The following is a 26310-nucleotide window of genomic DNA, read 5'->3' on the forward strand; positions in this document are numbered from 1 at the left end:
ATTTGCAGTTACAATGAACTGATAACTTAAGAACTTAGCTGTGGGATGTATGTAGGGGCAGAGAAGCCAGAAGGATTTACACTTGCTGTGGCAGAGTCTGCAAAAGAGCAACACATGATGTCATGTATCACTTACCCAGTCCTTTCTTACTGTGGAACTTCCTATGAATAAAGTATTTTGTGTTTCTGCTGAAGTGAACAGTATCTCTGTAATCAGCTCCTGACCACTGGTGGTTGGGTTATCTTGTGTCACAGGCTGCAGGTGTCTGCCCTGGTGCAAAGAGAGCTCTCTGAGGGATTTGTTACCTAATATCGGGGCTGTGCAAATAAGGTGTGTCAGTGCTGGCATCAGCTTATGCTGGGAACTGAATTTGCTTTTACCTCACTTGAAGGTAACAAACTCTGTTAGTCTCAAGGTGTGTTGGACCCTGGGTGGTTCCCTGCAGGGACAGTGTGGCAGAGCTGCATTTCAATCCCCAGAGCATCATGTAGCACCTGTACCATGAGATTTTCTTATTCTCCTGTGTATCCAAGCTCCCCTTACCTTGGAGAACACAGGATGATGTGTTTGTGTGCACAGTGTGTCTTGAAATACCAGAATTTAAACTCTGGAGTTACAGTTGGATACAGCCCTTGATGCCATCAGCTGTGCTGGTCCTCCCTGGCCTGCAGGAAAATGCCACAGGCACGGCCTTGGAACTGAGTAATGAATCAGGAGTGTTTAATGCAATGGGAAACAAGTCCCATTGCTTGATTAAACTGTAGTTTTCACTCTGAAAAACTCTGTTACAACATTCTGCAAAAGCTTTATGCAACTATAAAGCGTGTGTGTCTCTGTAAAAAAGTTGAAGCATTTAAGTTGCAAATTTTACTCTTGCAGAAATACAATGTATAAGATTTCACCTCGGAATAGAATTTAATAGCCAAGTTTCAGTTCCAAAGATAGGTGCTTATTTTGGATGTGATGATGGGCACTTCATTATAACGGTGCTAAAGTCAATACTGCTAATTTAAGGCTCTGACTAAACTCTGGAAATAGTTTTAGAAGTTTAATGTGAAAGGTATGTTTTATAAAATGTGTATGACTTCCCTTTAAGCCTGTGTGAAATTCTTATTAAATTGTGTTTCTTGGGGAGGTATTAAATAGTAATTCTGGCCAGGTAAAGCTGTGTTTAAGCAGTTCTGTTACAAAGGCTACCTGGTTTAGGCTGCAATATGCACTAGGCCTGGAACTCTGTTAGCAGAGTAGAAGCAATTAACTTAATTAACAAGGCTGCAGACTGGGCAGAAGTGCTTTCTCTTGCCTTGTAGGAGTACTCAAAACCCAAATTTACCGTGATGTGAGTCCAGAGCTTGAAGATGGCTGGAGAAAAAGATCCAGCAGTAGGGCAGGTAAAGATAGAACGTTAGTAAGTTTGTGAAACAAGGAGGAAATTGCAGGAAAAGATGCCAGTTTTGACCAGCAAATACGATTTTTGCCAAGCATTTGTGGTTTATTCTTGATGCTTGCTAATTAGAAATCATAAACTGTATGGAAGTGCAGGCAGAAGGACAGACTAAATATGCTGAGAGTTGCCAATGAAAGCTGTCCCTGGGAAGTGTTGTTTGGGGTTTTTTTCTGAGGCCTTGCACATTATAAAAGACATGGTACATATGTCAGGTCATGAGAAATTCAGCTGGATAAGAGACTAGAAAGAAACTTCCTATTAGCTGCCATGTGGAAAAAGCTGTTTGGGGAAAATGGAACATTGTGAGTGAATTGAGTGATACGATTGGAATTGAATATATTCCATCCAAATCCCTTCAGCCAACATTTCCACAGTTCCGAGGAAGTTCCGAGCAAAGACTTCAAAGTGTGTTTGAAAGAAAGAAAGGGGAACACTTCAAATGGAGACCTGCATCAGCACCTGCTCTGAACAACTCAGAGATTTTGGTAATGTGTTTTGGAAGTGACAAAAAAAATGTGCATTCAGCCAGCTGAACACAGATTACTCTGTGAACTTTGAGCTTGACCCTGGGATTCATTACTCCTGGTGAACCTTAAAATCTATATTTGGCTGCCCAGGGGAGTGCAGGTGTTTGGGTCCTGCGTGTTCACACTGCTGGGACTTTGTAGTAGCAGAAAAACAGACTAAGAAATTTCTGTCCCTGTGTCCTTCTGCAAATAGAAGGAGCAGAGGAATGCACTGGTGTTCTGGTTTTGCTACAGCTGAGAAGTAGCAATAGTGATCAGCCTGTGCTTGATAACAAGGCTCACATGAGAAACTTTAATTACATTTCAGAGAGGGAAAGGATTTCAGCACAATTCTTCCCTTTTTTTAAGGATATAATTTATTTCAGAGAGAACTGTGGCCTCTATTTACAAATTCAAGTTTTTAATCTTGGTGGGGTGTCTTTTTGGTAGAAGAAAATTGTTATCAGAATTGCTGGAATTCTGGAATATCTGTAACTCCTAGAGCCTGTAGGTTAAAGATGCTGTGAATATTCTCAAGTGAGATCTCAGTTGTTCGGCTACGAGGAATGTGGTTTCTCAGTGCAGATCACACAGAATTTGCTTGTTTGGCATGACTGAAATTGAGCAGAAGAGACATAATCATAGAATCATAGAATCAGTTGGGTTGGGAGAGACCTCTGAGATCATCAAGTCCAACCCTTGATCCAACCCCACTGTGATCACCAGCCCAGGGCACTCTGTGCCCTGGGCTGGTGATCACAGTGAGGTTGGATCAAGATGTGGTGGATTCTCACAGTAGGGCTGGATCAAGACGTGGTGGATTCTCAGTGCCACATCCAGTCTCACCTTAAACAACTCCAGGGATGGAGAATCCACCCCCTCTCTGGGCAGCCATTCCAATGCCTGAGCACTCCTTCTGGAAAGAACTTCCTCCTAATATCCAACCTAAACCTCCCCTGGCTGAGCTTAAGCCCCTGCCCTCTTGGGTTCTGTTGTTGTACAAGTTAACTTCTTTGTTTTTAATGAGTGGAAAGCTTCAAGTTTTTTCAAATGATGTGATGACGAGGATTGTATTGCAAAGCTTTATCTTTGCAGTGTGCAAAGGTGTTGAAAGCAGAGGCAGCTTGACATGCCATTTGTGTGGGCTTTTGCTGGTAGGTAGGCTTCAAAATTCCCCCCTTTGAGGTGTTTCACTTGGTGGTTTGTGTGCAAAATGTGAGTTTGTGCTTTACATTCCAAATTTCAGTGCGACGCATCAGCAATGCTGAGAGGTCTGTGCCTTGTCTAGACATCTGACAAACTATTGCAGTCATTCAGGGGGGAAAAATCCCAGGTTTGGGTAATTCAGCCCCCAGTTGCTGCTGCTGGAGCTGCTGGCTGGAATTTGCCGTGGAGTTTGATTCTTCCCAGTTACACATTGCTCGGGCCTGGAACTTTATATGTGAGCTGAGCTTCTGGCTGAGGTCAAACTCAGGGCAGCCAGTCATTTTCTGCTGTCTAGCTCTGTCAAATTGTCTTACATGACTGTAATACTGCCTTGGTTGCATAAGTAAGAAAGCTGAAAAGATATAAATGTCAAGATAGCCAAGTTCCCACGGAAGACTGGTTTAGAACTGGAGCTTATATTAAAGCTCATGTTACTTACTGGCCTAATTAAAGTAGACAAGCCTTTATACCTGCCAAATGTATAAATAAAGTCTGTGCCTGCATTGTGCTGACACAGCCCCTCGATAACAGCAGTATCTTGTCAGGTGTTTTACTCCTTAAGGGGGTTCATTTGGGTGGGAGATGATGTTTCCCTGGAGTGGCAAAGCGTTTTTAGAGCAACAAATGATGAAGTCCTGTGAAATTTGTTTTTGCAGCCTGAAAGAGTGATTTATTTACGGGACTGTGTGGTACAGAACTCACGTCCCATCGTCAAGCATCACCTCTTCTGCTTCTCAGCTGAGTAAATCACACATTAGCAGAAGCTGACATTTTGCATTGTTTTCCCAAGAAAGACATTTTTGATTTACACTGTTTGATAGACTCAGCTTAATGCTCTTTCCTTTGGGGGATTATTCCCTCTAATCTTTTATTTACACTGAATTTTTATGGAAGTATTTAGAAGTAAATGTACTTCTGAATGTACAATATGCTTGTAAATTTAATATTCACTTTCATATTTAGGAAGAGTCCCACTCCCTCCAGCACATGAGCTGAAATCCAAGTGGGAAAACCTGCTGGGACCAGAATACGAAGTTATGGTATGTTATATTTCAATAAACTACATTCATGAATGTTATTTCTTTAAATTACAGATTTGTGAGCTTAGTGTTACAGGCTGTTTATACAACAGTTTAGTGTTTGGAACAGATCAGTAACATCACATTTTCTTCCCTGTAACATCAAGGCTGAAATGTATGTTATAATGAGTTGGGGTGTTTGTTGTTCTTTTATTTTATTTTATTCTGTTTATATCAATACTATTCTTGCACAGATTCTGCACAGGAACAGTGATTTAAGAAAATCAACTGTCCTTTTAAATCTGCATCATAGCAGCCACTTAAAATCTGTGACATTTTTATTATTTCATTCATGATTTGTTCTATTGTGCATTGGGAAAAGGAAAGCTCAGGACAGAGCTCCTGTTTTCACAAGAATCCTACAATTTAATCTGAAGAATGAAAGAATGATTTTCAAACATGCTGGGAAAATAGGAAGTAATTCTCAGTAGTGTAACTTGTGGTGCCAGTGTCTATTAGATATTTCTTCACTTTGTATTAAATAATTGCCAAGAAAAAGATTATTTTGGTGAATTGTCATGAGGAGTTGATGGAAATTGTAATTCACTTCTGCTGTTCAGTACTGGGTAAACCAGTGAGTAGAGATAAAAGACTCCAGCCAGTGTTCCTTCTAAAGCCTTAAAAAATTCTCACCACCACCAAGAAAATGCCCTGTTTGTCTTTGCAATGCTTGTCCAGTTGATTTAGAGACACTTATTTTTACTACTTGGAGTAGCCATCGTTCCAGTCACTCGCTGGAAGATTTAAAGTAGCTTTAAGAATTGCCTTGAGAAACTCACTTCTCTTCTTTTCCATTAGCACTCCTTTAAGGTCTGAGCTTCGTGTAAGATTATGTCCATGCTGCAATAAATCTGTTTGGCTGCCCACTTCAGTTGCTTGGTATTCCCATCCTTACATTTCAAGAGGCTGATACCACTTCCCTGAGCACCATCACACCTCCCACAGAGGACGGAAACCTGCTTAGCTGGTGGAACTGTCCATTCCTAATTCTTCTTGAGCTGCCGCCAGCGAAATGTCAGGAGTGAAAATGGGAACGACTGGGCCTTTTAAATAACAGAAGGAAACTCTTGTGGCACCCCTTTTTGAAAGTCATTCTGTGGCTCTTGTTGCCTGTACCTGCCTCTGCTCTGGCTTGGTTGTGTTCAATAACAAGTTCAGTTTGTCCCTGTGTCACACCATCCTCCCTCCTACGCACAGGGTCACCATGAGGGTGCCACAGTGTTCTCTCAGGACTGTTTATCCTCAGAGGAGACAGCTGTTTGAAGAGAGGGTTTGGTGTCCCTTGTGGCTTCTGTGGTGGCAGAGGAAGGAGTTGAGGAGCTGGGCAGGGCTGTGTGACTGGGTGGTGTTTGTGGCCAGTGCTACAGGAGCAGTCGAGAGCTGAGGAGGTGTCAGTCATACATCCATAATTACGACTGGATAGACATGAATTTGATTCTGTTTGTTGGGAAAAACACCTGAGAGACTGGAAAACAAGGTGCTGGAAGCCCTGTTTAAATTTAATTACAAAAAAAAATCTGAGGCTTAGTATTGTTTCATAGGTACTTTGTTAAACCAGTCATTTCCAAAGGAAAATGAACTGATTTTTTGCAGAACTATGTATTTTCCAAATTTAACAAGTGTAGATTTCCTCCCAAACACACTCCAGTGTCCCAAACTCCAACCCTGGGCCATAGATTGGAACTAGATGATCTTTAACATCCCTTCCAACCCAAACCATTCTGTGATTCTATGTCAGTGCATTTAAAATTGGAGTAAATAACCTTCTGAGTTTACAGATAACTGAATTATGTTAAGGAAGAACATTGCAAGAAAACTGGGGGTGAACATAGTTATTTTACTAATACTAAAAAGTATGAAAATATATTGTTTTCTTGTCACTGTTTTAAATAATCCTCTTTACAGTCAAATTTGGTAATTAAACTCATGTATTTCTAGCCATGTTAGGATGGTGCTGCAGAAGGTGGTGGGTTGGTCTGGATGTTGGATGGGCTGCACTGTAGCCTGAGGTAATAACTTAAGCTGTAATACTTTCACATTCTCATTGGCAAAGTCGTTTGGGTATTTGTGTCAAACATAATGGTATTTTGTGCTTACACAGGATTACTGAACTTGACTAAAATTGGCATTTGGGCTTCGGGAATAGGATAATATTGGAGTCTACTAATGGTGCATAATCACCACATTCCTACTTGTAAATGTTCTGTGCCTGAAAGATTTTTCTAACATTTGGTTAAAATTATTTTGCATCAATGTGACTTTGTTTAAGTACAGTTTATTTTGCTCATGAGTTTTTTTCAGAATTTGTGGTTCTGGTAAAGTCTTTATTGTCTTGCTATTGAAAAATGTTCTGATGTCCAATTTTTAGGTTGTGAATGTGGATATGCCCATTACAGATGATTCAGAGCTCCAGAAGTACTCAAAGGTATGACTCACACAGAGGTTTCCTTCATGGTATATGTTGGCAGAGTAATCCTAGAAGGGCACTACACAATTCCAGATGTGTTTCAGGAATTTAGGGGGTTTGTGGCCCTGTCTTTTCTGAAAAAAATCTGCCAATATTTGGCTTATCCTCTGGATTGATCCAATACCTTTCTTAACATGGGCAAATGAACCTTTTAATACAACCCCCTGTCCCTCAGTACTGTTCAAATTGCCTTTGCTCCCAAAGAGCAGAGTGGTTGGTTTTATTTGTGCAAACAGTTAGTAAAGATAAATGACAGACACTTGAGCAATAATGACAGTGGTGTCACCATGAAAACTTATTCATCTTACTGTGTGTTTGGCTCAGTTTGATGAGTTCCTGAATCCTAAATGTTTTTAAATTGTAACAGATAAATATTTAGACATATATATATGTATATACTTCTCTTTTGGCAGCTGTTGCCCATCCACACTTTGAGATTAGGAGTTGAGCTTGACACATTTGATGGACATCATTATATATCATCAATTGCTTCAGATGGTCCAGCTGCAGCACTTGGTCTTCTGCAACTGGAGGATGAACTTCTGGAGGTAAAAACCAAAACAGAACTGCCCCAAAAATAGAACTGATGTATTTTCTGTTTGCTTGTCCTTGTTCAGAATGGTTGTGTTAAAATCTAGTCTGGCTACTGTGTGTGCAATAGGAGTATTCCAGAGTTAGTTGTGGAAGCAGAGCTGTGCTTTGGAATTCACATTCTTTTTCTTCACAGTTTCCTTCCTCCTTTATGGACAAAATATCAAATTTTTGTGACCTCCTCATGGCTTCATGTTGGGTTTTTTCTGAAATGTTTTAACATGAGTATCAAGAGTTATAAGGGCACAGATAATATTTGTGTTGAATTATTTCTGAATATTTGTCACTCAAAAATTTACAGCAGTCTTAGAAATAGTGATTCCTCTTGCACATTATAACTTGCTTCTTGAGTGCTGAAACACGTTTGTGTGTATGAGCAAGTACCATCAGTTTGTTTAAATATGTATAAAGAGGTATTGGAGCAGCTTTGAACTTGTGGGAATCACACCAGACCCATTTGCTCAGGTGAAATAATTATTTGAAAATATTAAAATAATACCTGTTTTGGGTGTGTCTGTGTGCACATGTATCAATCAGTGTCTCAGCCTGCAAGTGAAAACACATTCATGTCTATCTTTGTGGAATATTTTGATATTTGAACCTTTTTTAGTGGTTGCAGAGAACATTTAATGGGAGCAGAATTAGGCTTCTGAAAGATTGATTTTTTTTTAGGTGTGCAGCTATTTTGCTCTTACTTATTCACCTTTTAACATCAAAAATTCATACTGATATCACTGAGACCTAAAACATTTTCTTATGGCTTAATGGAGGAAATCTTGATTCCTAAAGGAAAGGAATAATGGAATGCTGGAAGTGTCATTTAAATTCCTTGGCCTCTAAACAAAAAACTGTGTACAGAAAGCAATAATGCAGTGCTGTTAAGTAACTTGGGGAACTTTAATTGCATATATTTAACAGTTTTAGATATTACTGTGTACTTAAAATTAAGTTCACAGGTATGTCCAGACCTAGTGAACATAAATTATTTTCTGCTCTGTAGGCTGGAAAAAAACTCCAACAAAATAAAAATGTGCTCCAGGGCCAAAGCTTTATGTGCCAGGTTTAGCCCAGGGTATGTTTTTGCAGCCAAGTTATAAATCCCCTTAAGGAGGGGTTTGCAGTGGAAAAAGTGACAGCCCCATTCCCCAGACAAGGAACCCTACCTGGGCCTGATAGAGTTGGGATTAAAATATGATCAGCAAGGAATTTTTTTTACTATATAGTGGGGTTGAATGTTGCTTAATTATGTGTTTGAATTATGATAGGAAGCATGGTATTCCTCCCCTGCCCTTAATTTGAGGTCATTTTACTGTGTTCTGTTTTAGGAGCAAAGGGCTTTGTGTCCATCTATTTTGTTGTAAAATCTCACTCCTGTTTGATGGCACAAGTCACTGGAGTGGTGAATGGATGGGTGTAGGGCACCTTGCCTGCTCAGGGGCTGATTTCTGGCAGCTGCCAAAGCAGAAATGGGAGTCCCCAGGTCTGCTGGGCTCTTCCCCATCAATCACAGGATGCTGAGAAGTGCTGGGAACTTTCCACCACACTCTGCCACTCTCAATGCATTAAAAAATCCTTACACGCAGATCCTTCTTCTTAAATAATTAACTAATGGATTAGTCTGATAGCTCAGCACTTGCTGTAATTCTTACAGAAAAAACCCAGAGCAGTTCATCTCTTGCCATGGTGGAGGGCAGTTATACCACTCTCAATTCTTCTCCTTGGCTGGGGTATGGTGTGAGAGCAACTCTGGGTTTCCCAGCAGTATAAACTATATTTACACTGCAAAAAGCACAGAGGAAAAAGGGATGGAAAAAATAGAAGTGATAGTGAGGAAAATGTTGGCTAAAGTGAGTTTGCTGTGCAGCCCTGTGTGAGGTTGGATCCCTCTGAAGAGCAAGACCTGGGAAGTATGTGGAGAGGCTCTGCCTCGTGCACAGAGGTGTGCACATGGATGCTGCATGTTTCTAGGATCAAAGGTGGGTTCATCTGCAGTTGGGTATGGAGGGAAGTACTGAAGAGAATCTTCAACTGTCCCTACCTAATGTGCTTTGGTTTATGTTGTGGAGTGACTTGGATGATGTGGGCTGGATTCCCACCTAAACAGTGGTTGCTCTCCAGCAATGTGGACATTTCACATTCAGAGCAGACTTGAGACAGCCTGAAGGAAATCCATGAAACACAAGAGGTGTCAGGATTTAGTCCATAATTGGGTTAAACCCCTGCTCTTGAACGCTGCTCATCAACTGATGTTCATATCAAGGACACCAATGTCATTGATGTTCTGCTTTCCTCATGTTCATGGATACCCCTGTGGTGCAAATAAGTGTACTCAGGATATTGCAGGTTATAAAATAGGTAAAAGGGGGTGAATCACTGTAGTTTTATTTTCCTGAGGAAGTAGAATCTCAGAATCATGGAAGGGTTTGGGTTGAAAGGGACTTTAAAGATCACTCAGTTAGACCCCCTGCCATGGGCAGAGACACCTTCCACTAGCCCAGGTTGCTTCAAACCTTGTCCTTCCTGGCCTTGGACACTTCCAGAGATGGGGCAGCCACAGCTTCTCTGGGCAAAAAGGTGCAATTGCAGTCTCCCATTTTTAAAGCAGCTTTATTATCTACCTATCTGTATTTTCTATTTCAAACTCTATGGTTTAAAACATCCATAACTGATGGTCTTCTTTTGTCACTCAGGATCTCATCTCTTATGGGATGGTAAGCTTTGACCCTTGCCAGGGTTTCTGATTGTTTACTTTAATGGGTTTCTTTTTTATTATATAAACATCTCTGCAAGTTTTCTCTAGGATCTGTTTTGGTTTCAACCACTTGGTTGTATTTTAAACTGACAAAGTTAGAATCATAGAATCATTAAGGCTGGAAAACACCTCTAAGGTCATCAAGTCCAACTGTTAAACTAGTTGTGCTAATTCTGCCTCTCAAGGTTTTTGATCAGAGCTCAGAGCCTGTGTTTTCTTAAAATATTGTGGAAAAATTCATCTTTTATCCTTTCACATTCAAACAAGTAAGCCTAATGCTAAAAATGAATCCCCAACAAGGAAACAGGTGAGAAAGAAATAAGAATTCTAGGAAAGATTTAGGCTAGGAAAAATAGAATCCTGGAGTATGTTATGTTGGAAAGGACCCATCATGACCATTGAGTCCAACTCCTGGCCCTGCACAGAAAAGAAATTTGAGGAAGCTAAAGAAACATGATGTAGCAGTCAGTAGTTATAAGATCTTGGGCATGAAGTTTAAGTCTTACAATAATGTATATATTCTACAGGAGGTAATAAAACTCTGCGAGCTGTGCCACAACCCCCAGGTAAAATTAGACTTTCACGCTAAGGTGGGGAAACACACATGACAAAACCCCAAAACTAAATAGAAGAATGTGGTTGATATCCTTTAATTCTTGGCATCTCCCCTGTGTGCAGGTGAATGGGGTGCAGCTGTTTGGGAAGTCCCGGCGGGAGGCGGTGACGTTCCTCAAGGAGGTGCCCCCCCCGTTCACCCTGGTCTGCTGCCGGCGGCTCTGCGAGGACGGCAACGAGTCACTGGTGGATGAACCCCCCGTGGGAGCTCCCCCTCCAGCACAAAAGGTGGGCTTCTGTCACTCAGCTGGGGAAAAGGACAATGACTTTTTGAAAAAGTGCAGATATTCCTGAGTTTAGACAGGTTGGTCATGAGAAGCTTCATTGTTCTGTAACGACAAGGTAGGTAAATCACAGAGCTGCATTGCTGACTCTGTGCATCCCATTCATCATCCCTACACTTAATAGGTGAGTGAGAGCTCTGAATTATACTAAATCACATCCTTGCCACCATTAGCTGATTGCTTCCATGTTCTGAGTAGGTTTTTATAGAACTGGGGGGGAAAAAAAAAGAAACTTAATGTTTCTTTCCATTGCAGGAGCTTTAAAGTCTCAAACTAAAGCTTAACACTTGTGGTTGTTCCTATTTGCAAAAGTATTTATAGCTTGGCTTCTCATCTTTTCTGATCATCTGGTCTTTCTATTAGCTGTCTGTGGTTAAATCTTTTGTGCTATTTATTTTTCCTTTATGCATCTAATGGGACAGCTGAAGTTCATCAACATGTAACAGGTTAGTAATATTATAACAATTAATTAATTAGACTAATAAATGGGTATTTGTGTGCCAGGTTGGGTTCTGGTGCACAAAACATGTCCCCAGGGGAGTACTCAAGGCAGCAAGATGGAGAAAACTGTATTCATAATGTTTAATGAAGTTTTAATTCCATATCAGATCATATTTTAAGGAATGTATGCCACATTAATAATGAAAATACAGAAGAAACAGTGTTTGTAAAGAACTGAAAGAACAGTATTTGAACTAGAGCTTTTATTTTCCAGGTGAAACCTGAGGAAGACTTTAACCCTGAGGAGGAAGAAGGGGAATTAGCATTATGGTCTCCTGATGTGAAGGTCATTGAACTGGAGAAAGACAAGAATGGTTTAGGATTCAGCATTTTAGACTACCAGGTACAATTTTCTGTATATCTAAATACTAAAAATCCCTTTGATCCTTTGTCTCATGTGGTGCCTTAAAATGTTTTGTGATGTTGATTACTGGGTAATGGACTTGGCACTTGGGCCTAGAAAATATAGGGAAAAGTAGTTTATTTTCAGGCCAGCTCTGTAGTGTTCTAAACCATCCTAATTACTGGATGTGATAAAGAGCAAAGTCCTTAATCAACCTCCACCTCATAACTCTGAGTTTAATGACTGAATGTTGGGTTTTGTTGTATTTTAACTTGAGTGAATTTTCAGCTCTGAGAGTCCAAGTGAGTGCTCCAGTGAGCATCATTTCCTACGTACCAGATGTAAAGAGTCTTTTGCTCTTTCTCCCCTTGATGCTCCAAATCTCCTTTCATTTATGAATGGAATACATTCCCTGGAATACATCCCTCCCTGGTCTGGGAACTTTGGTACCACTCAAGTCAGAAATACTCACTCAGACTTTGGCTCAAGCCATGAGAAGTGGAGTTTGCAGAATTAGCTTTGCCAGGATTGCCCCTCTCAGGGGCTGACAGGTGAATCAATGTTGCAATTCAAGTTTCTGTAAACACAGGTTTGCTTTAATACATTTATTTATTGACAGGTTGGGATTGATTTTATCCATAGTTGTTAAACTCGGTAAAAATTGACAGGCAAGTCTTTAACTGGGGGAAAATTCTATTAAATTAATGAATCTTTCTTTCAAAAATGTTGGCTTCTGTTAAATATATAGAAAGTCTCAAAATCTGTAGTCAGAATGAAATGTTCTTCATGCTTCTAGTCAGTGTGATATGTTTTTTTAAACTTCTAGTCATCATATTTATAAGGAAATAAAATAGCTGGATCTGTCTTTATAATAATATACACATCACATCTGATTGCTGCCTAAACATTGCAGTCTAATGAAATGTGTTCAACTGTTGTGCTTAAATGTCAAGTGATATAAAACTCACTTTTTGATACAATAAGGCATGAATTGGGAATGAATTAAAAGAAAAAATATTTGAAGTATTGTGCAAAACCATTAATTCTGTATTTTACCAGTGTGATTTAAGATTACTGAAAATAGATCCTGTTAGTCATTTTCGCTGACACATGTTGTGTTGCAGTGCCAGCTTTACTAGAGTTGTTGGGAGTCTTTACAGAGCAGTAATACACAGATTTGCTTTTAAGTTCTCATATAATCAGAATTAATGAAGGCTTTAATAGCAGGCTTTTTATTTACTTATTCGCAGATGCAAATACACGAGCAATGTTGTGGTACTTTCAGCTAAATTTAAATGCATTCTAATCAATTCTAAATGAGTGGTAAACCACTTAATCTCAGATCTTTATAATTTCAAGACATTTATGTATAAAGTATGCTCTTTTGTTTGGGATTTGCCTCTTAGATCTCTTACACTTTTCATCATCTGCAGATTAATTTTTATAGAGAGATATCCGTGGCTCTGTGTGTGTGTTTATGTAAATACATCCATCACATCCTTGAGTGCAAGGCAAAGAAAATAAATAATTGTCCATGCTAGATTGGAGGCAAGGAAAAAAATTGTGTGTGGTTCCTGGGAGAGTGTTTGGAATTCTTAAAGCAGATTTGCTGAGAAGCACAGAATTACAGCAGAGTGTTTGGTTGTGGCTTGAAGGACCTGGAGACCCTTCATTAAAAAATGAAAGGTGTTTTTTTAGGCACATACTCTTTGTTTTACTAGGGAAAATTCAAGCCTTATAGTGGCAAATGATACTACTTACACTGTGTATCCACTGTTGATTTTGCTCCTTTTGAATAATAGGATTTTTAATTTCTTTATGATTTTTTTAAATAAAGATGGGTCTTCCCATGACCTGACTTCATCATCAGTGAGCCCAACTTTTCTAGGCTCCCATCAGTGTTTATTGAGGGGAGAAAAATACTTTTTAAGGGGAGATTGTGGGCAGGAGGCCTGTTCCTGGTGCTGGTAATTCCCACACAAGGACTGACTCCCTGTCCATTCCAGAAATTCAAGGGAAGTTTGGTGTTATGTACCCAACTTGGAGGTGATATTACTGTGTCTTGGGTTGTTAAGATCGAATTATTTCTGTAGCTGTTGGTTGAAGTGGCACTTCAGAAATACTGGAAGGAAGGGCTGCAGAAAGATCAGTAGGAATAGTGGAGTGACCTGAGAATTGCACTATTATTGCCCCCCTTGGCAATACCACTGTAGCAATCAGAGACCAGGCTGGTTCCAGGGCTCTGGAAGTTTCTTCCTACTGCTTTCCTTTCATGTCTGGTACTTGTTTTGAAGCACAAATCTTTTTACCTTTCCATCTTAATTCTCATTGCAGAACTAGATGTGGTTCTGGATGCTCTCACGGCATAAACTGTACAGTATTTGTAATTTTATTTCTCCAACCTGGTTGCATGCTCAGCATAAAGGATGGTGAGGCTCAGTTGTCCTGAATCCTGTGCTGCCCAAGTCTCACTCTGGGAAACAGAGTTAATAAAAACTCTTTGGGAGGGAGAACTGGAATCTGAGTGCGTGGAAAACTGGATGCTGAGATCAAGAAAATTATTGCTCTGGCATATTAATTTTTAATGGGCTGTCTTTCTAATAATGTTTCATCTATCAAATGAATGATAAGCATATCCCAAGTGACTTGCAGGATATTCCCAGAAATGTACAAGCATAATTCCAATGCCTATATATTTTAATGAACTAATTACAAATTAATTATACCAATTATACATAATCAATAATATTTCTACTTTGTCCTGTGTTTTCTTTTGTCTGTCTTTAGGGATTTAAAGGCTTCAAACAGAGTCACTTTCTTTTTTTTAATAAGATTTGTGCACACTTTCCTAAAACTTTGGGGTGCCATTAGAGAGATAGAGTTATCTCCTTTGGTATATCAGGACTGTATTTATATAGGATATTCTTCATTTTCCTGTGGTCATGGTATTAATAAAACCCTTTTCCCCCCTTTGAATGTCCTCATTTGCAATTATTTGGTAGGAAATCTAAGATCTTTGAAAGCTGCTCTGCTGGCAGCAAAGTCAAGGGGAGGTGGATGGGGAGGCTGATCCTCTGTATTCTTGAAATGATGGGGTTTACTGTTTGGGGTTTTTTTTTAATTCCAGTGTGGTGGATTATTTAAATAAGACAGAAGAGGTCTTAAAATTAAATCTCTTGTGTATTTTTCCATTGTCATCACTGTGTTGGGATCTTGTCAAATCTCTTAGGCCAGGCATTGCTTTTTCTTGATGATGCTTGGATGGGGAGCCTGCAGAGGTCTTTTGGCCATTAAAAAGGTGTGCTGCTCAGTCCTGGGGCCAACTTCTCCATGAAGTAATACACTCTACCTCCCTTAATTTCCTTGTAATTTCACTTGGAGAAGCTGCTCTCCCTTTCACCTCCTAACTAACTTTTATGTAGTGTTGCTGGCACAGTTGGCAGCAAGTTTTGGTGGTGAATGAGGGACCCAGGAGTGCTTTGGGATCATCTGAGATGCAACAGGCTGTGGGCAGTGTATTTACTGTTCTTTCTCCATAGACCTGAAGGTATCCAGCTCAAGGGTAACTTTGTCTAGCCTGGAATTAATCACAGAATCATGGAATCACAGGATGGTTTGGGTTGGAAGGGAGTTCAGAGCCCACCCAGTTCCACCCCCTTGCCATGGGCAGGGGCACCTTCCACTAGACCAGGTTGCTCCAAGCCCAACCTTTTAGCCAGAAAGTCAAGAGCTAAGATGTTGTTATTGAAACCAATCCCTTTTTCTTAGAAAGAAATTAAAAGATGCGTTATCAGGTTAAAATAGAGGAGAAATGTTGTCTAAATGTGATGGTGATCCCAGGGTGTTAGAGCAAGAGCAAAGAAAAATCCCACCAGATGAAGACTTCTAGAGAAAAAAAGGACAATCACAGTTGCTTTGAGCCCTGAAACAGTGTTTTCCAAAGAACATGCACTGCAGGCCAACAGATTCTGTCAGTAATGTTTTACAGGAATATTGGAAAAACCACAGGTAGCTGAATTGCAGATTTCTTGAGGCAGTATTGACCAGAAGGTAACTTGAATGGTCTGATGAGCTTTTATCAAATTAAATAAAAAGCTGAATGGACTTTATGTGGAGCTTAATTTACTGTGCTTTGGAGTCTTATTAAAGCAGCTGGTTTAGAGTACGTGATACTGGAGAGGGTGAGGTTGGAGCAGGGAGGTTTGGCATTTCCCACAGCTCTCAGGAAGGACTCTGAGATGGTGTTTCTCCCTGTCTGTGCTGGAAGGGAAGTGCCCAGGTGCTTTTGCACTGTACCCACCTGCCCTATAGACCTGTTGGACCATGGGAGCTCATGGACTCACCTGTTCCAAGGGGTCCATGGAAGCAGGAAGAGGCATTTCAGCACTCCATGAGCTTTGTTACCCAGGCCTGAAGAAGCAGCATGGAATGTGCTTGCCTTGGTCTGCCTGGGTCAGTGTTCCAGGGGTTTTACTGTAGTCAAGCAATAAAACCCCCACAGCTGCCTTACCCCTGGGCTTCACTTTATTATCAGTAGCAGTTTTTTCTTACTGTTGAACCACAGTCTTTTTTGCTGCACATTCAGCAGGTTATGTTTTGTCCCTCTCCCAGGGAGCATGGGAAACAATTGTTTTCTCTTTTCTAACAAAATCACTGTATAGTCATTCACTGCAGGAAGTGAAGCAATTTAAGTGTCTCCAAATATCTTTCCTCTTTGTGCCCCAAACAAACAGGCTCCAGATGTAGAGTTACAAAAAAAGCAAACTGACTTCTTATTTGCAGAAGGTGGTATTCAACTAGATTATATTTTAATTTTTTTCCTTTCTTGGTCTGTTCAGCAGTGGGATGCAGGCTGGAGTGCTTTGACACATTGCTGGCTAAACGTTTGCCCTCTTGTGATAATTTGAGCTTTGTCTGTCTTGTGATAAGTTTGTTATGAACAAAGAAGCATATTCACATCTTTGTTAAGCACATTTTCACCTGATCATGTGATGGAAACCTGTGGCTTACTGGCAAAAGCTGCACAGCTGTATTAAAAAGCAGTTTTACAATGGCTATCAGCTTGGTACTGGGAAAACTGATAAAGGCAGCTTTTCTCCCATCTCTCCAACCCATCCACATTCATTAACATCAAAGTTCTGTAAGCCTCAGTACCAACTGTGTTGGTACTCATCTCACGGAGGATTTGCTTCTCTCCCCCTATGGGAAAGTTCTACATCCTTTAAATCATATTAAGCTGCTTCATGTGTAAAATAATTCTTAATAGTGTGTCATGAATTGAATTCAATGTAGCTTTTTGAAAAATTCTCTTGGAGTTCAGCTTCAATACTACTTTTCAGGACCGAAGAGCCGGTGAATGCGATTGAGCACATTCCTGGTAAAGTTTCTGGGGTGTTCCTGATTAGTGGCTTCCCAAACCTCAGAGCAGCAGTACAGCTGCTGGGAGACCAGAGACCATTTAATAAGGAATCAAAGAGACTGTACCTCTGATGTGAGATACAGATACACAGGAATAGCTTGCTGAGGTACAGAGGAGATGGAGAACTTGGAGGCTGGAAGTCACCTTAGGGCTTGGGTATTCCCTGACACTGGGCTTGTGAGGGTCATCAGTCCGACTCTGGGAAGTTAGGAGGGAATCTCATAGAATCACGGAGTCATTTGGGTTGGAAAAGACCTCTAAGACCATCGAGTCCAACCATTCCCCCAGCACTGCCAAGGCCACCACGGACCCATGTCCATGAGTGCCGCATCCACACGACTTTTAAGTCCCTCCAGGGATGGAGATTCCACCACTGCTCTGAGCAGCTGTGCCAGGGCTGGACAGCCTAAATTTTTCCTTATATCTACCCTAAACTCCCCTGGCACAGCTTGAGACTATTTCCCCTTATCCTGTCCCTTGTTCCCTGGGAACAGTATCCGAGACTCCCCGGCTTCATCCTCTTGTCAGGGAGTTGGAGAGAGCAAGAAGGTCCTCCCTGAGCCTCCTTTTCTCCAGGCTGAGCCCCCTCAGCCTCTCCTGGTGTCCAGCCCCTTCCTCAGCTTCATTCCCTTCTCTGGACACGCTTCAGCCCCTCAATGTCCCTCTTGGATTGGAGACTCCAGAACTGACTTCAGGATTTGCAGTGTGGCCTCAGCAGTGCCCAGTACAGGGGGATGGTCACTTCCCTGGTCCTGTGGCCACACAGTTGTTGACACAAGCCAGGTGCCATTGGTCCTCTTGGCCATCCAGGCTGTGCACAGCCAGTTTCCCCAGGAGAATGCTGTGGGAAGCAGTGTCAAAGACTTTACTGAAGTGTCCACAGACATCTGTAGCCTTTCCCTCACTCAGTACACAGGTGTCCTGGTTTTGGCTGGGATGGGGTTAATTTTCCTCCTAGTAGCTGCTGCAGGGCTGTGTTTTGGATCCAGCATGAGAATAATGTTGATAACAGAGATGTTTGAGTTGTTGCTAAGTAGCGATTACTCTAAGTCAAGGACGTCTCAGTTTCCCATGCTCTGCCTGTGAGGAGGTGCACAAGAAGCCAGGATAACTGATCCAAACTAGCCAAAGCCATATTCCATACCATGGAGTGTCATGCTCAGTATATAAATGGGGAGAATTGGCCAGGAGGGGCAAGTTGGTGCTCAGACAGTCACTGGGCATTGACCAGTGGATGGTGAGCAATCGGATTGTGCATCGTTTGTTTTTCTAAGGTTTTCTTCCTCTCTTTTTCTTAGGTCACTTTATATTTATTATATTGTATTATTAGTATTGTTTTTATCTTTTTTCAGTTGTTAAGCTGTTCTTATCTCAGCAATGGGTTATCCCAGCCAAAACCAGGGTAGCATGAGATGAGGCTGGACAAGCAGGACCTGCCTTTCCCAAGCCTGTGTTGGCTGGGCCTGATCCCCAGATTGTCCTGTGTGTGCCCTGGGATGGCACTCTGGGTGACCTGCTCCATGACCTTCCTGGCAACAAGGTCAGTCTAACAAGCCTGTAATTCCCTGGATTCTCCTTGCAGCTCTTGTTGTAGGTGGGTGTCACATTTGCCAGCTTCCACTCAGCTGGGACCTCCCCAGTTAGCCAGGCTGGGAAATGATGGGAAGTGGCTCGGTGAGCTCTTCCATCAGCTCCCTCAGTACCCTTGGGTAGATCCCATGCAGCCCCAGGGACTGGGAAGTACCTGAGGGCTGTGGCAGGTCACTGACCATTTTCCATTGGATTATGGGCTCTCATTCTGCTCCCCATCCCTGTATTCCTTCTCAGGGGGCTGAGTACCTGGAGAATAACTTGTCTTCCTATTAAAGCCTGAGGCAAAGAAGGCATTAAGTACCTCAGGATTATCCTCATCCTATGACACTACATTTCCTCCTGCATCCAGTCAAGGATAGAGATTCTCCTTAGCTGCTCTTTTGCTGTCTTGTAGAGCAAATTCCAGGAGCATCCCTGCTGTCCTCTGTGAGCTGCAGCAGCCAGTGCTCAGGACAATACCTGAGTTTGCAGAGAAACTGGAGCATTACTGAGAACATCTGTTTTCCTTTGCTTTGTCACATATCCTTGATATAAATGCTGAGCAGTATTATTATTATTAACCTTTAGAAATGTTTTCCCTTTTCCCCCAAATTCTCCAATCTGGTTTTTCTTTTTCATTTCCTGCTCGAAAGAATAGCTTTTAATAAAAACAAAAAACCCCAAACCAAAGAAATTCATTATTATTCCACAGATGTCTTCTGCCTGTGTGAGAAGGCGAGAATTTAAAGGGACAAAAACTGTAGCTAGATTTTGTGTGAACCACTTGGTAAGTGTCAGCAAGGGGAAGATGATGGAGATGAGACTGGAGGAAGCTGTACTGAGGTCTGTCCGTGGGCATGTGGAGATGATGGGCGTGTTAAAGCTCAGCCCAAACAGCTCCAAGTCTCTTCTGAACTGATGAGATTTGAGGTGGATGTTTGTGCTGATGGATAAGCAGGAAGTGTCCTGAAAACTCATGGAATTTATGAGGTATTTTGTTTTCTTAATACCTCACCCTTCTCAAGGTATTTACTCCCCAAATTTGCTCTCCAAATGCAGGTAGTTCTATCACACTTGGAGTTTTTCTGTCTGTTCTCACTGAGTTTTGCAGTAGCCTGAAAATTCTCTGCAACCTTTTTGCCTGTCCTGTCTGTTCTACCATCCATACTGTTCCCCATCCCTGGAAATGTCCAGGCCAAGTTGGATGGAGCTCTGAGCAACCCAGAGTAGAATATGTCCCTGTCCATTGCAGGGGTGTTTGAACTGGATGAGCTTTAAGGTCTCTAATAGCCCAAATGATTCTATGATTCTTTGGGCCAAGTCACTCCTTTGCAGAGTCTTGTTGCAAAAACATGAGCCTATTTTGTGTCCTCACTTTTCTTTTGCAGCTTTTTCTGTAGCCAGTCTCCCACAATTCCCGTTTGCTGTTTATGAATCAAGGTCTCCACACAGAGGAGAGCCCTGGTTTGTGTGAAAACACATCCTGTGCTTCCCCAGGCTGTTCCCAGTGTGGAGCCCAGCACACCTCGCTGCTGGGAGTGCTGCTGGGCTCCCTGGGTGGGTTTTTGGTTCAGGAATTCTTTGAATCCAAAAGCTGATCAAATCCACAACCTGTGTTTAGACTCACTGAGAGCAGGCTGTGGAGGTGATGCCATTTACACTTTTTCCCTTGGCTCGTTGTTATTTTCTGATTCATTCCCACACATCTCTATCCCTTTTTTATCTCATCACACAGTGGCTTTCCTCCACTTCCTTATGAGTTCAGGGATTTTTTTCTTATCTCTGTGGCTTTTCCCTGTAGTCAGCACTCAGTGTGTTTTTTCTGGAGCTGGAAAGTCTGAAAGTCTAAGATATTGAGAGAGTCTAATGAATGTAATCCCTGTGACTTTAGCTCTGTTCAGAGCAAATATGAAAGGCAGATAAAACCTTAGGGTGATTGAGAAGTTTGATAAATTAAAAGATAACGACAGCACCTGAGTCCACTGCAGGGTGACACTTCCAGAACTCACACAGTCAGTGCCTACCTTTGATCTTTTTGTTTGACAATAGCAGTAACGTAGGAGCTTTTTCTTTGGATCGTTCCCTGGGGGCACTTTGGTCCCAGCTCTGCTGTGTGTCCCTGTTCACAGCAGAGGAGCAGGGACTGTGCTGTGCTTCCCAGCTCCGCCAGACCCACGCAGGTTTGAGTCATCGCTGGCCACCGTGTTCCTTCTTGCTGGAGAAGGCTGATATGATTTCAGATCCCAGATGATGAAAGCCTGGTGTGGGAAACCCATTGTGCCACCTCCTCCTCTTATTTTGCTGTTCTCCCTCCTCCTTTGGGTGGGGCTCGTGTGTGTTTTGTTTCTGGGAGTTTTTTTCTTTTCCCTCTGAATTCCTGTCTCTTTGCTGACATTTCCCACAACAGAAGTTTTGATTAATGCTGGCTGCCCACTCGAGCTTCTGAAATCCAGTCTGAAATCCCTCACTGCAGATCAATAAATAGTTATGTTTTATTTCCAGTGCTTTGCCTTACATCACAGCAAAGTTCAGCGTTCCTCCTTGAATGCTGCCCTGTATTTAAGTTTGTGTTGCTTCAGCACATCAGGCTGTAGTTTATTTCTTTGGTACAGCCAAAGGCTGTGCCTTGTGCAATCTTCTTCCTGAGCAGTCCTGCTGACTGCAACCTAATACGAGTGGAAGAGGCAGAAACAGGTCTGAAATGCCTCAAATTTCACTCTGATGCAGTGAAAAAAACCCAAAACTAGTTGAGCACTTTCTCAGGGATGTTTTTCCAGGCTTTAGAGTCCCTGTGGCAGTTCCTATGGCCAACTCCTGTAAACATGCTGGAGTGAGTGAACAGAAGATTTGGCCCTTGAGTCTCAATCCTAAATTGAGGCCACTTTAAGGAGGGAATCAGACCTCACTCACAGCTGGCTGTCCCTCTTCCCTGTCTGCTGGGAGGTACTTGGTGCTTTGAAGAGGCTGCAGGGTGCTTATCAGTCTTGACTCTTGCATTCCATTGACATTTTTGGTGTAGCTGTGGAGGGTGGCTCTGAAGAGGGAACAACTGGCACTTCACAAAATGAGAGTGTGGATGAGTATTTTGAGTAATTTCACAACACTGACCATACAGGTGCATTACTCATGTGCAGTTTTACCTTTGTTCTACAAAATACTTACACAAACATAGAACGCTCTTGGTGCTTTCCATTGTTGTCAGGTGTATTTTGCTTGCACAGCATCAACAGTGCTGTGTCTAAGAGTCTTCCAGTCTGGCATCTTATTCACTGAGGAGCTTTAAATATGGATATGTATGTTAGACCTGGAAGTGGTCCCATGCAAAATGTAATGAAGCTGGGCTGCCCTGACCTCTGAGCTCCAACACGCTTGTCTTGGCTCTCTCACAAAAACCTGCAGTATACAAATTGGCACTTGTAAAAATGTTCAGATAAATCAGAAATGGTACAGGGAAAAAAAAAAGTTTCAAACTGTTTCTTTTGGGATCCTTTGCCATGCTATTTTGGATGTGTGTTTTTGTGGCAGCAGGCAGTTTGTTGCTTGAAGAAAGCTGAAATATTCTAGGAAGTCAGGCTAGCTGGATTTAGATCTTAAGCAATGCCAAAACTAATAGAGGCTGTAACTAAGTGAGAGTGACTTTGCACAGGGAATGTCAGTCACCCGTGGCTTTGTCTTACATTTTCATACAAGCTTTCAAAAAGCAAAACACAAACAAAACCCCAGAAAACGTGGGGGCTGCTCCCATCCAATGGAGTTGTTGCCTGGGCCAGGCTGCTCCTCGGCCTGAGCCTAGTTGGGACTGGGGCTGGACAGGTGGGGATGGACTTGGAGCATGGAATGCCTGCAGTGGTGGGAGCTGGGCTGGCCTGGAGTGCCCTCTCTTGGCTGCTGCACACCTCACATTTTGGAAAGGACAAAAGTCGGTCTGGTTTATCTCATTTCAGTTTTCCAGTGTGATAAGCTGTGCTGGTTCTATCTCCAGATTTGCTTCCTAAGCCCCTCTGAAAGCTGAGCCTGGTGCCCATGGCAATGGAATCACTTGCAGCCACAATAAAGTTACAGCTCCAGCACTGCACGTAGGACTCCCTTAACTTGCTGCTCCTGGGACTCTTAACATTTTAGCAGAGCTCAGGTTTTTAAGAGACCTCATACTGCCCCAAATCCAGGGATCCCAGAGGCAGCAACTGCAGTGCCCCCTGCTTGACTCTCCACTGCTAAATGAATCCAGAACAAATGAGGCTCTGAAAATAAGAAGAAAAATTTGACACCTGGAGTCCAGGAAACATTTGTGGATTTTGAGGAGCGTTAGGGGGGGAAGGGAAAACCTGTGGTTCAACAACATAGTTAAATATATGGTGTGCTAAGTATGAATAAATTGTGACTGTTTTAAACAATTCATGTACTCCATGGCTGGCTCGGGCACAAAGGGAAGGACACCAGCTACAAAAGGCAAGCTCTTCAAAGGGTTACCTGAAGGCTCAGTGTCCTGGGCTGCTGCTGCTGCATGGCAGGGGGCAGCTTTCAGTGTTTACACAAGTGGCAAACTTTTCTACATGTAAGCCTTCTTTTAAAAAAAAGAGTTTGTGTCAGTGCTTGAGAGTTAAGGGAGGTTGTCTCCTCATAGCCTTGCTTTGCAGTCCAATTCCTTTCCTCATTGTTCATAAATGATTCACTTGTGTGAAGGAATCCTGAAGTAAAGGTAAAAGTTCCTCTTTAAGGGTTGCAAGCCCAGGTTAGCATGAACTTGGAGGTCTTTTCCACTCAATGATTCAATTATTCATGTCCATTTCAAGATGACCAAGTTGCATGGGGCTGTCCAGGGCACTCTCCCTTTGCTCTATTGCAAAGTCAAGTAATAATTTCTTGAATTACTGAACTTGAGTCCCTTCTGTATCCCAAGCACCGTTACAGCAACATCTCAGCTCTGGGTTTGGGCAGGGAGCTTCTCCCCAGCCTGGAAACTCCATCCAAGAAAATGAGCCTTTCACTTTGAAGCAGAGACTGGAATCTGGTCCTGACTGCTAGTGACTAAAAATCACTTATTATCTGGCTTAATGTGAGCCAAGGAAAATGAGTCTAGAGCCTTGGGGTGGGTGTGCAGTCACAGCTAGTGCTGTTTAGTAACTTGGAATGGTTTTAGCTGGTCTGTTAACACAGAGACAGCCCCGAAATCCCAGTGTGGGAGTGAACTTGCCTTTTAACTGCACTAACTATATACAAACTATACCTTTTGCAGTTAGTATAGAAGGGAAGAATCTGTTTTTCATCCTGCTGCTAGCACTGCTTTCTTTCAAAAACAAGACAGCAACACACGTGGTCCAGTTGCACTCCTCATTTAGGAAATGTGAATGTGATGTTTGCTGTCTTGTTTCAGCAGGTGCTGTTCTTTAGGGTGGTCTTGGGCTTGAGTGTAAATCATAAGGCAAGATACCAAAAAAAACCCCTGGAGTTCCTTTGGTTTTGATCAGGAAAGCACAGTGCAATCCAGAGTTGAAGTAGAATATTAAATTATGGAGACTATGTATACATGATTATCCCTTGGAATTTGGGAGGTCTCTGTCTTCTTGTGCAGTTTTTGTTGCATTTCTTGTGGCAATGACATCGTGATTCAGTCACTGGGAGCAGACTCAGGTTTTACAGCACTGCTGGTGTTGCTGCCTTGGCTCTCACTGTGCAGTTTATCGTGCTCTTCTCTCCCTGTGCAACAGCTCCCTCTGCTTGAAATCAGCAGTGGAATTGTAACCTCTGTTTGCTGTTTGCCTGGACAAGAGTTTTTAATATGGGCCCCCTTTTTAAGATTTCTGCTGCTGCTGCTCTTCATGAAGCATTTCCAGAGCATGCTGTGAAGCAGCAAAAATAACCACATTGTCCTCAAAACTTCGCTGCAGAAGAGTTGTTTCTTTGCAGGAGTTCTCTTCATTTTTATCACGAAGATTAAAGCTGGTTGGAACTTTTTTTCATCTAAATTATCTCTTAAGAAAACATGATGATTTACTGAGAAAAAATGTTTTTGTTTCAGTGATACGTTGAAACAGGACTGTTTCTCATCAGAAATGCAGTAGTTAGGCCATTGACCTTGAATATCTGCATAGAAAAAGCTAATGGTGAGATTCCCATGTCCTACCTAAATGGTTCAGATTTAGAACTCAAAAAAGAGCAGCTTTGGGTCCAACAGAGCAAGGTTTGAACCTGGTTCTCCCCCATTCTCAACCAGCCCCATAATTACTGGGCTTGTCATTCCCTCACAGAACTTTTGTCAGCTTATCTGCGTGGGTAAGGGTGAGTGCTGGGTTTGTTTTGTTCATTTTTTATCAATACAGCTAAGCCAGCAAAAGTCATATTATAAAAGCTGTTGTGTCAGGAGAGGTGTAGTTTTGCTGAGAGAGCACTCAGCCATTTAGGGAACCTGCAGAAACCTTCCTTGCCATGGCAGGATGAGCCTATGATAGGAAAACTTGCTGGTTTAGTTCTATAGCAAAGCTTTCCTAATGTGAACAGTGCCTTGCTTGCTGGAAAATGGCTGTGTTGACACAATCCTGCCTTTGCAAGGATGGCCCAAAGGGTTATTTTTAATTTGCATTGGAGCAAACCCCAAAACTAAAAACACCTCCAGGGTCTGTGTTTGTTCCATGGTTGCTGAGCTGGTTGGGCACAGAGACAAAGCCCACCCTGAGCAAAGGGCAGCAGGGACTTTAATTTTCAAAATTCAACACTTGAAGCAAAACCTCTTTTTTTTTCTTTTTTTTTTTTAATACATTTTGGAATCCCTTTGGATTCTTCTTCTGAACTTCCAGTGTTTTGTTTCGCTTCTAAAAATTTCCCAACTGGATGCGCAGCGTGGCTCTCCTGCTGTTGGAAACACAAGGAATCCTTCCCCTGGGCACCGTGTGTGGCAGGTTTGGGCACAGACAGGCGGACAAACGGAGCTGCTTGGCACAGGTTCAGGAGGCAGAACACAGGGAGGCTGCTGGGCTTGATTATCGAGACATGATATTCATAAAGAAGCTGCTTGTGTGCAGTGTGGATACCCAGGGCTTGGGAAGATTATAAAATAGCAGGATTAAGCAGCAGAACAGGAGAATTATTGCTAATATGTATTTACTTGAATCCAGCTTCTCCTGCTGAACTCTAATTTCAGCCTTTTACAGATATTGCCTCATATGTTTGCACATACCTTAAAAAACATGTGCCCTTGGAAAGCAGTGCATAGTCATATAAAAATAAAAGAGTTTAAAAAGCATTCCTGTTTTCAAATTAACACTGAGGTGTTGAATTCATGGTGGTCTTTGTGATTTGAATTTTGCCCCTTTTTTATCCCTCCCATGCCCTGAGTAAGGTGCAAGTCCTGAGGGAAAAATAGTCCATTATTATGCATTTGGAGACTCAGGGCATGCAAAGAGCATTTCTGAACTTTATGAGCCCTTAGCAAGGGGGAGAAAGGCTAATTGTAGTCTTAAAAAAGTAAGCAAGGAAACAAAAAATTAAAACAACACCATAAATTTGCTTTGTGTATCTTTTTGCCACTATA

The 26310-nt window shown here is 42.0% G+C and overlaps 1 protein-coding gene across 10 annotated transcripts in view; it reads left to right on the forward strand.

The window, feature by feature from the left end:
- Nucleotides 1–26310, forward strand: part of PATJ (PATJ crumbs cell polarity complex component) — a 149892-nt gene that overhangs the window by 25115 nt on the left and 98467 nt on the right. For all 10 annotated transcript variants that reach the window (XM_071565887.1, XM_071565889.1, XM_071565890.1 and 7 more), the window contains 5 exons: nucleotides 4123–4199; nucleotides 6607–6663; nucleotides 7119–7253; nucleotides 10727–10891; nucleotides 11663–11791. In XM_071565887.1, the coding sequence (XP_071421988.1) occupies nucleotides 4123–4199; nucleotides 6607–6663; nucleotides 7119–7253; nucleotides 10727–10891; nucleotides 11663–11791 (563 nt within the window). The remainder of the gene's footprint in view (nucleotides 1–4122; nucleotides 4200–6606; nucleotides 6664–7118; nucleotides 7254–10726; nucleotides 10892–11662; nucleotides 11792–26310) is intronic.

Source organism: Pithys albifrons, chromosome 10 (genome assembly GCF_047495875.1).
Source record: "Pithys albifrons albifrons isolate INPA30051 chromosome 10, PitAlb_v1, whole genome shotgun sequence".
NCBI lineage: Eukaryota > Metazoa > Chordata > Aves > Passeriformes > Thamnophilidae > Pithys > Pithys albifrons.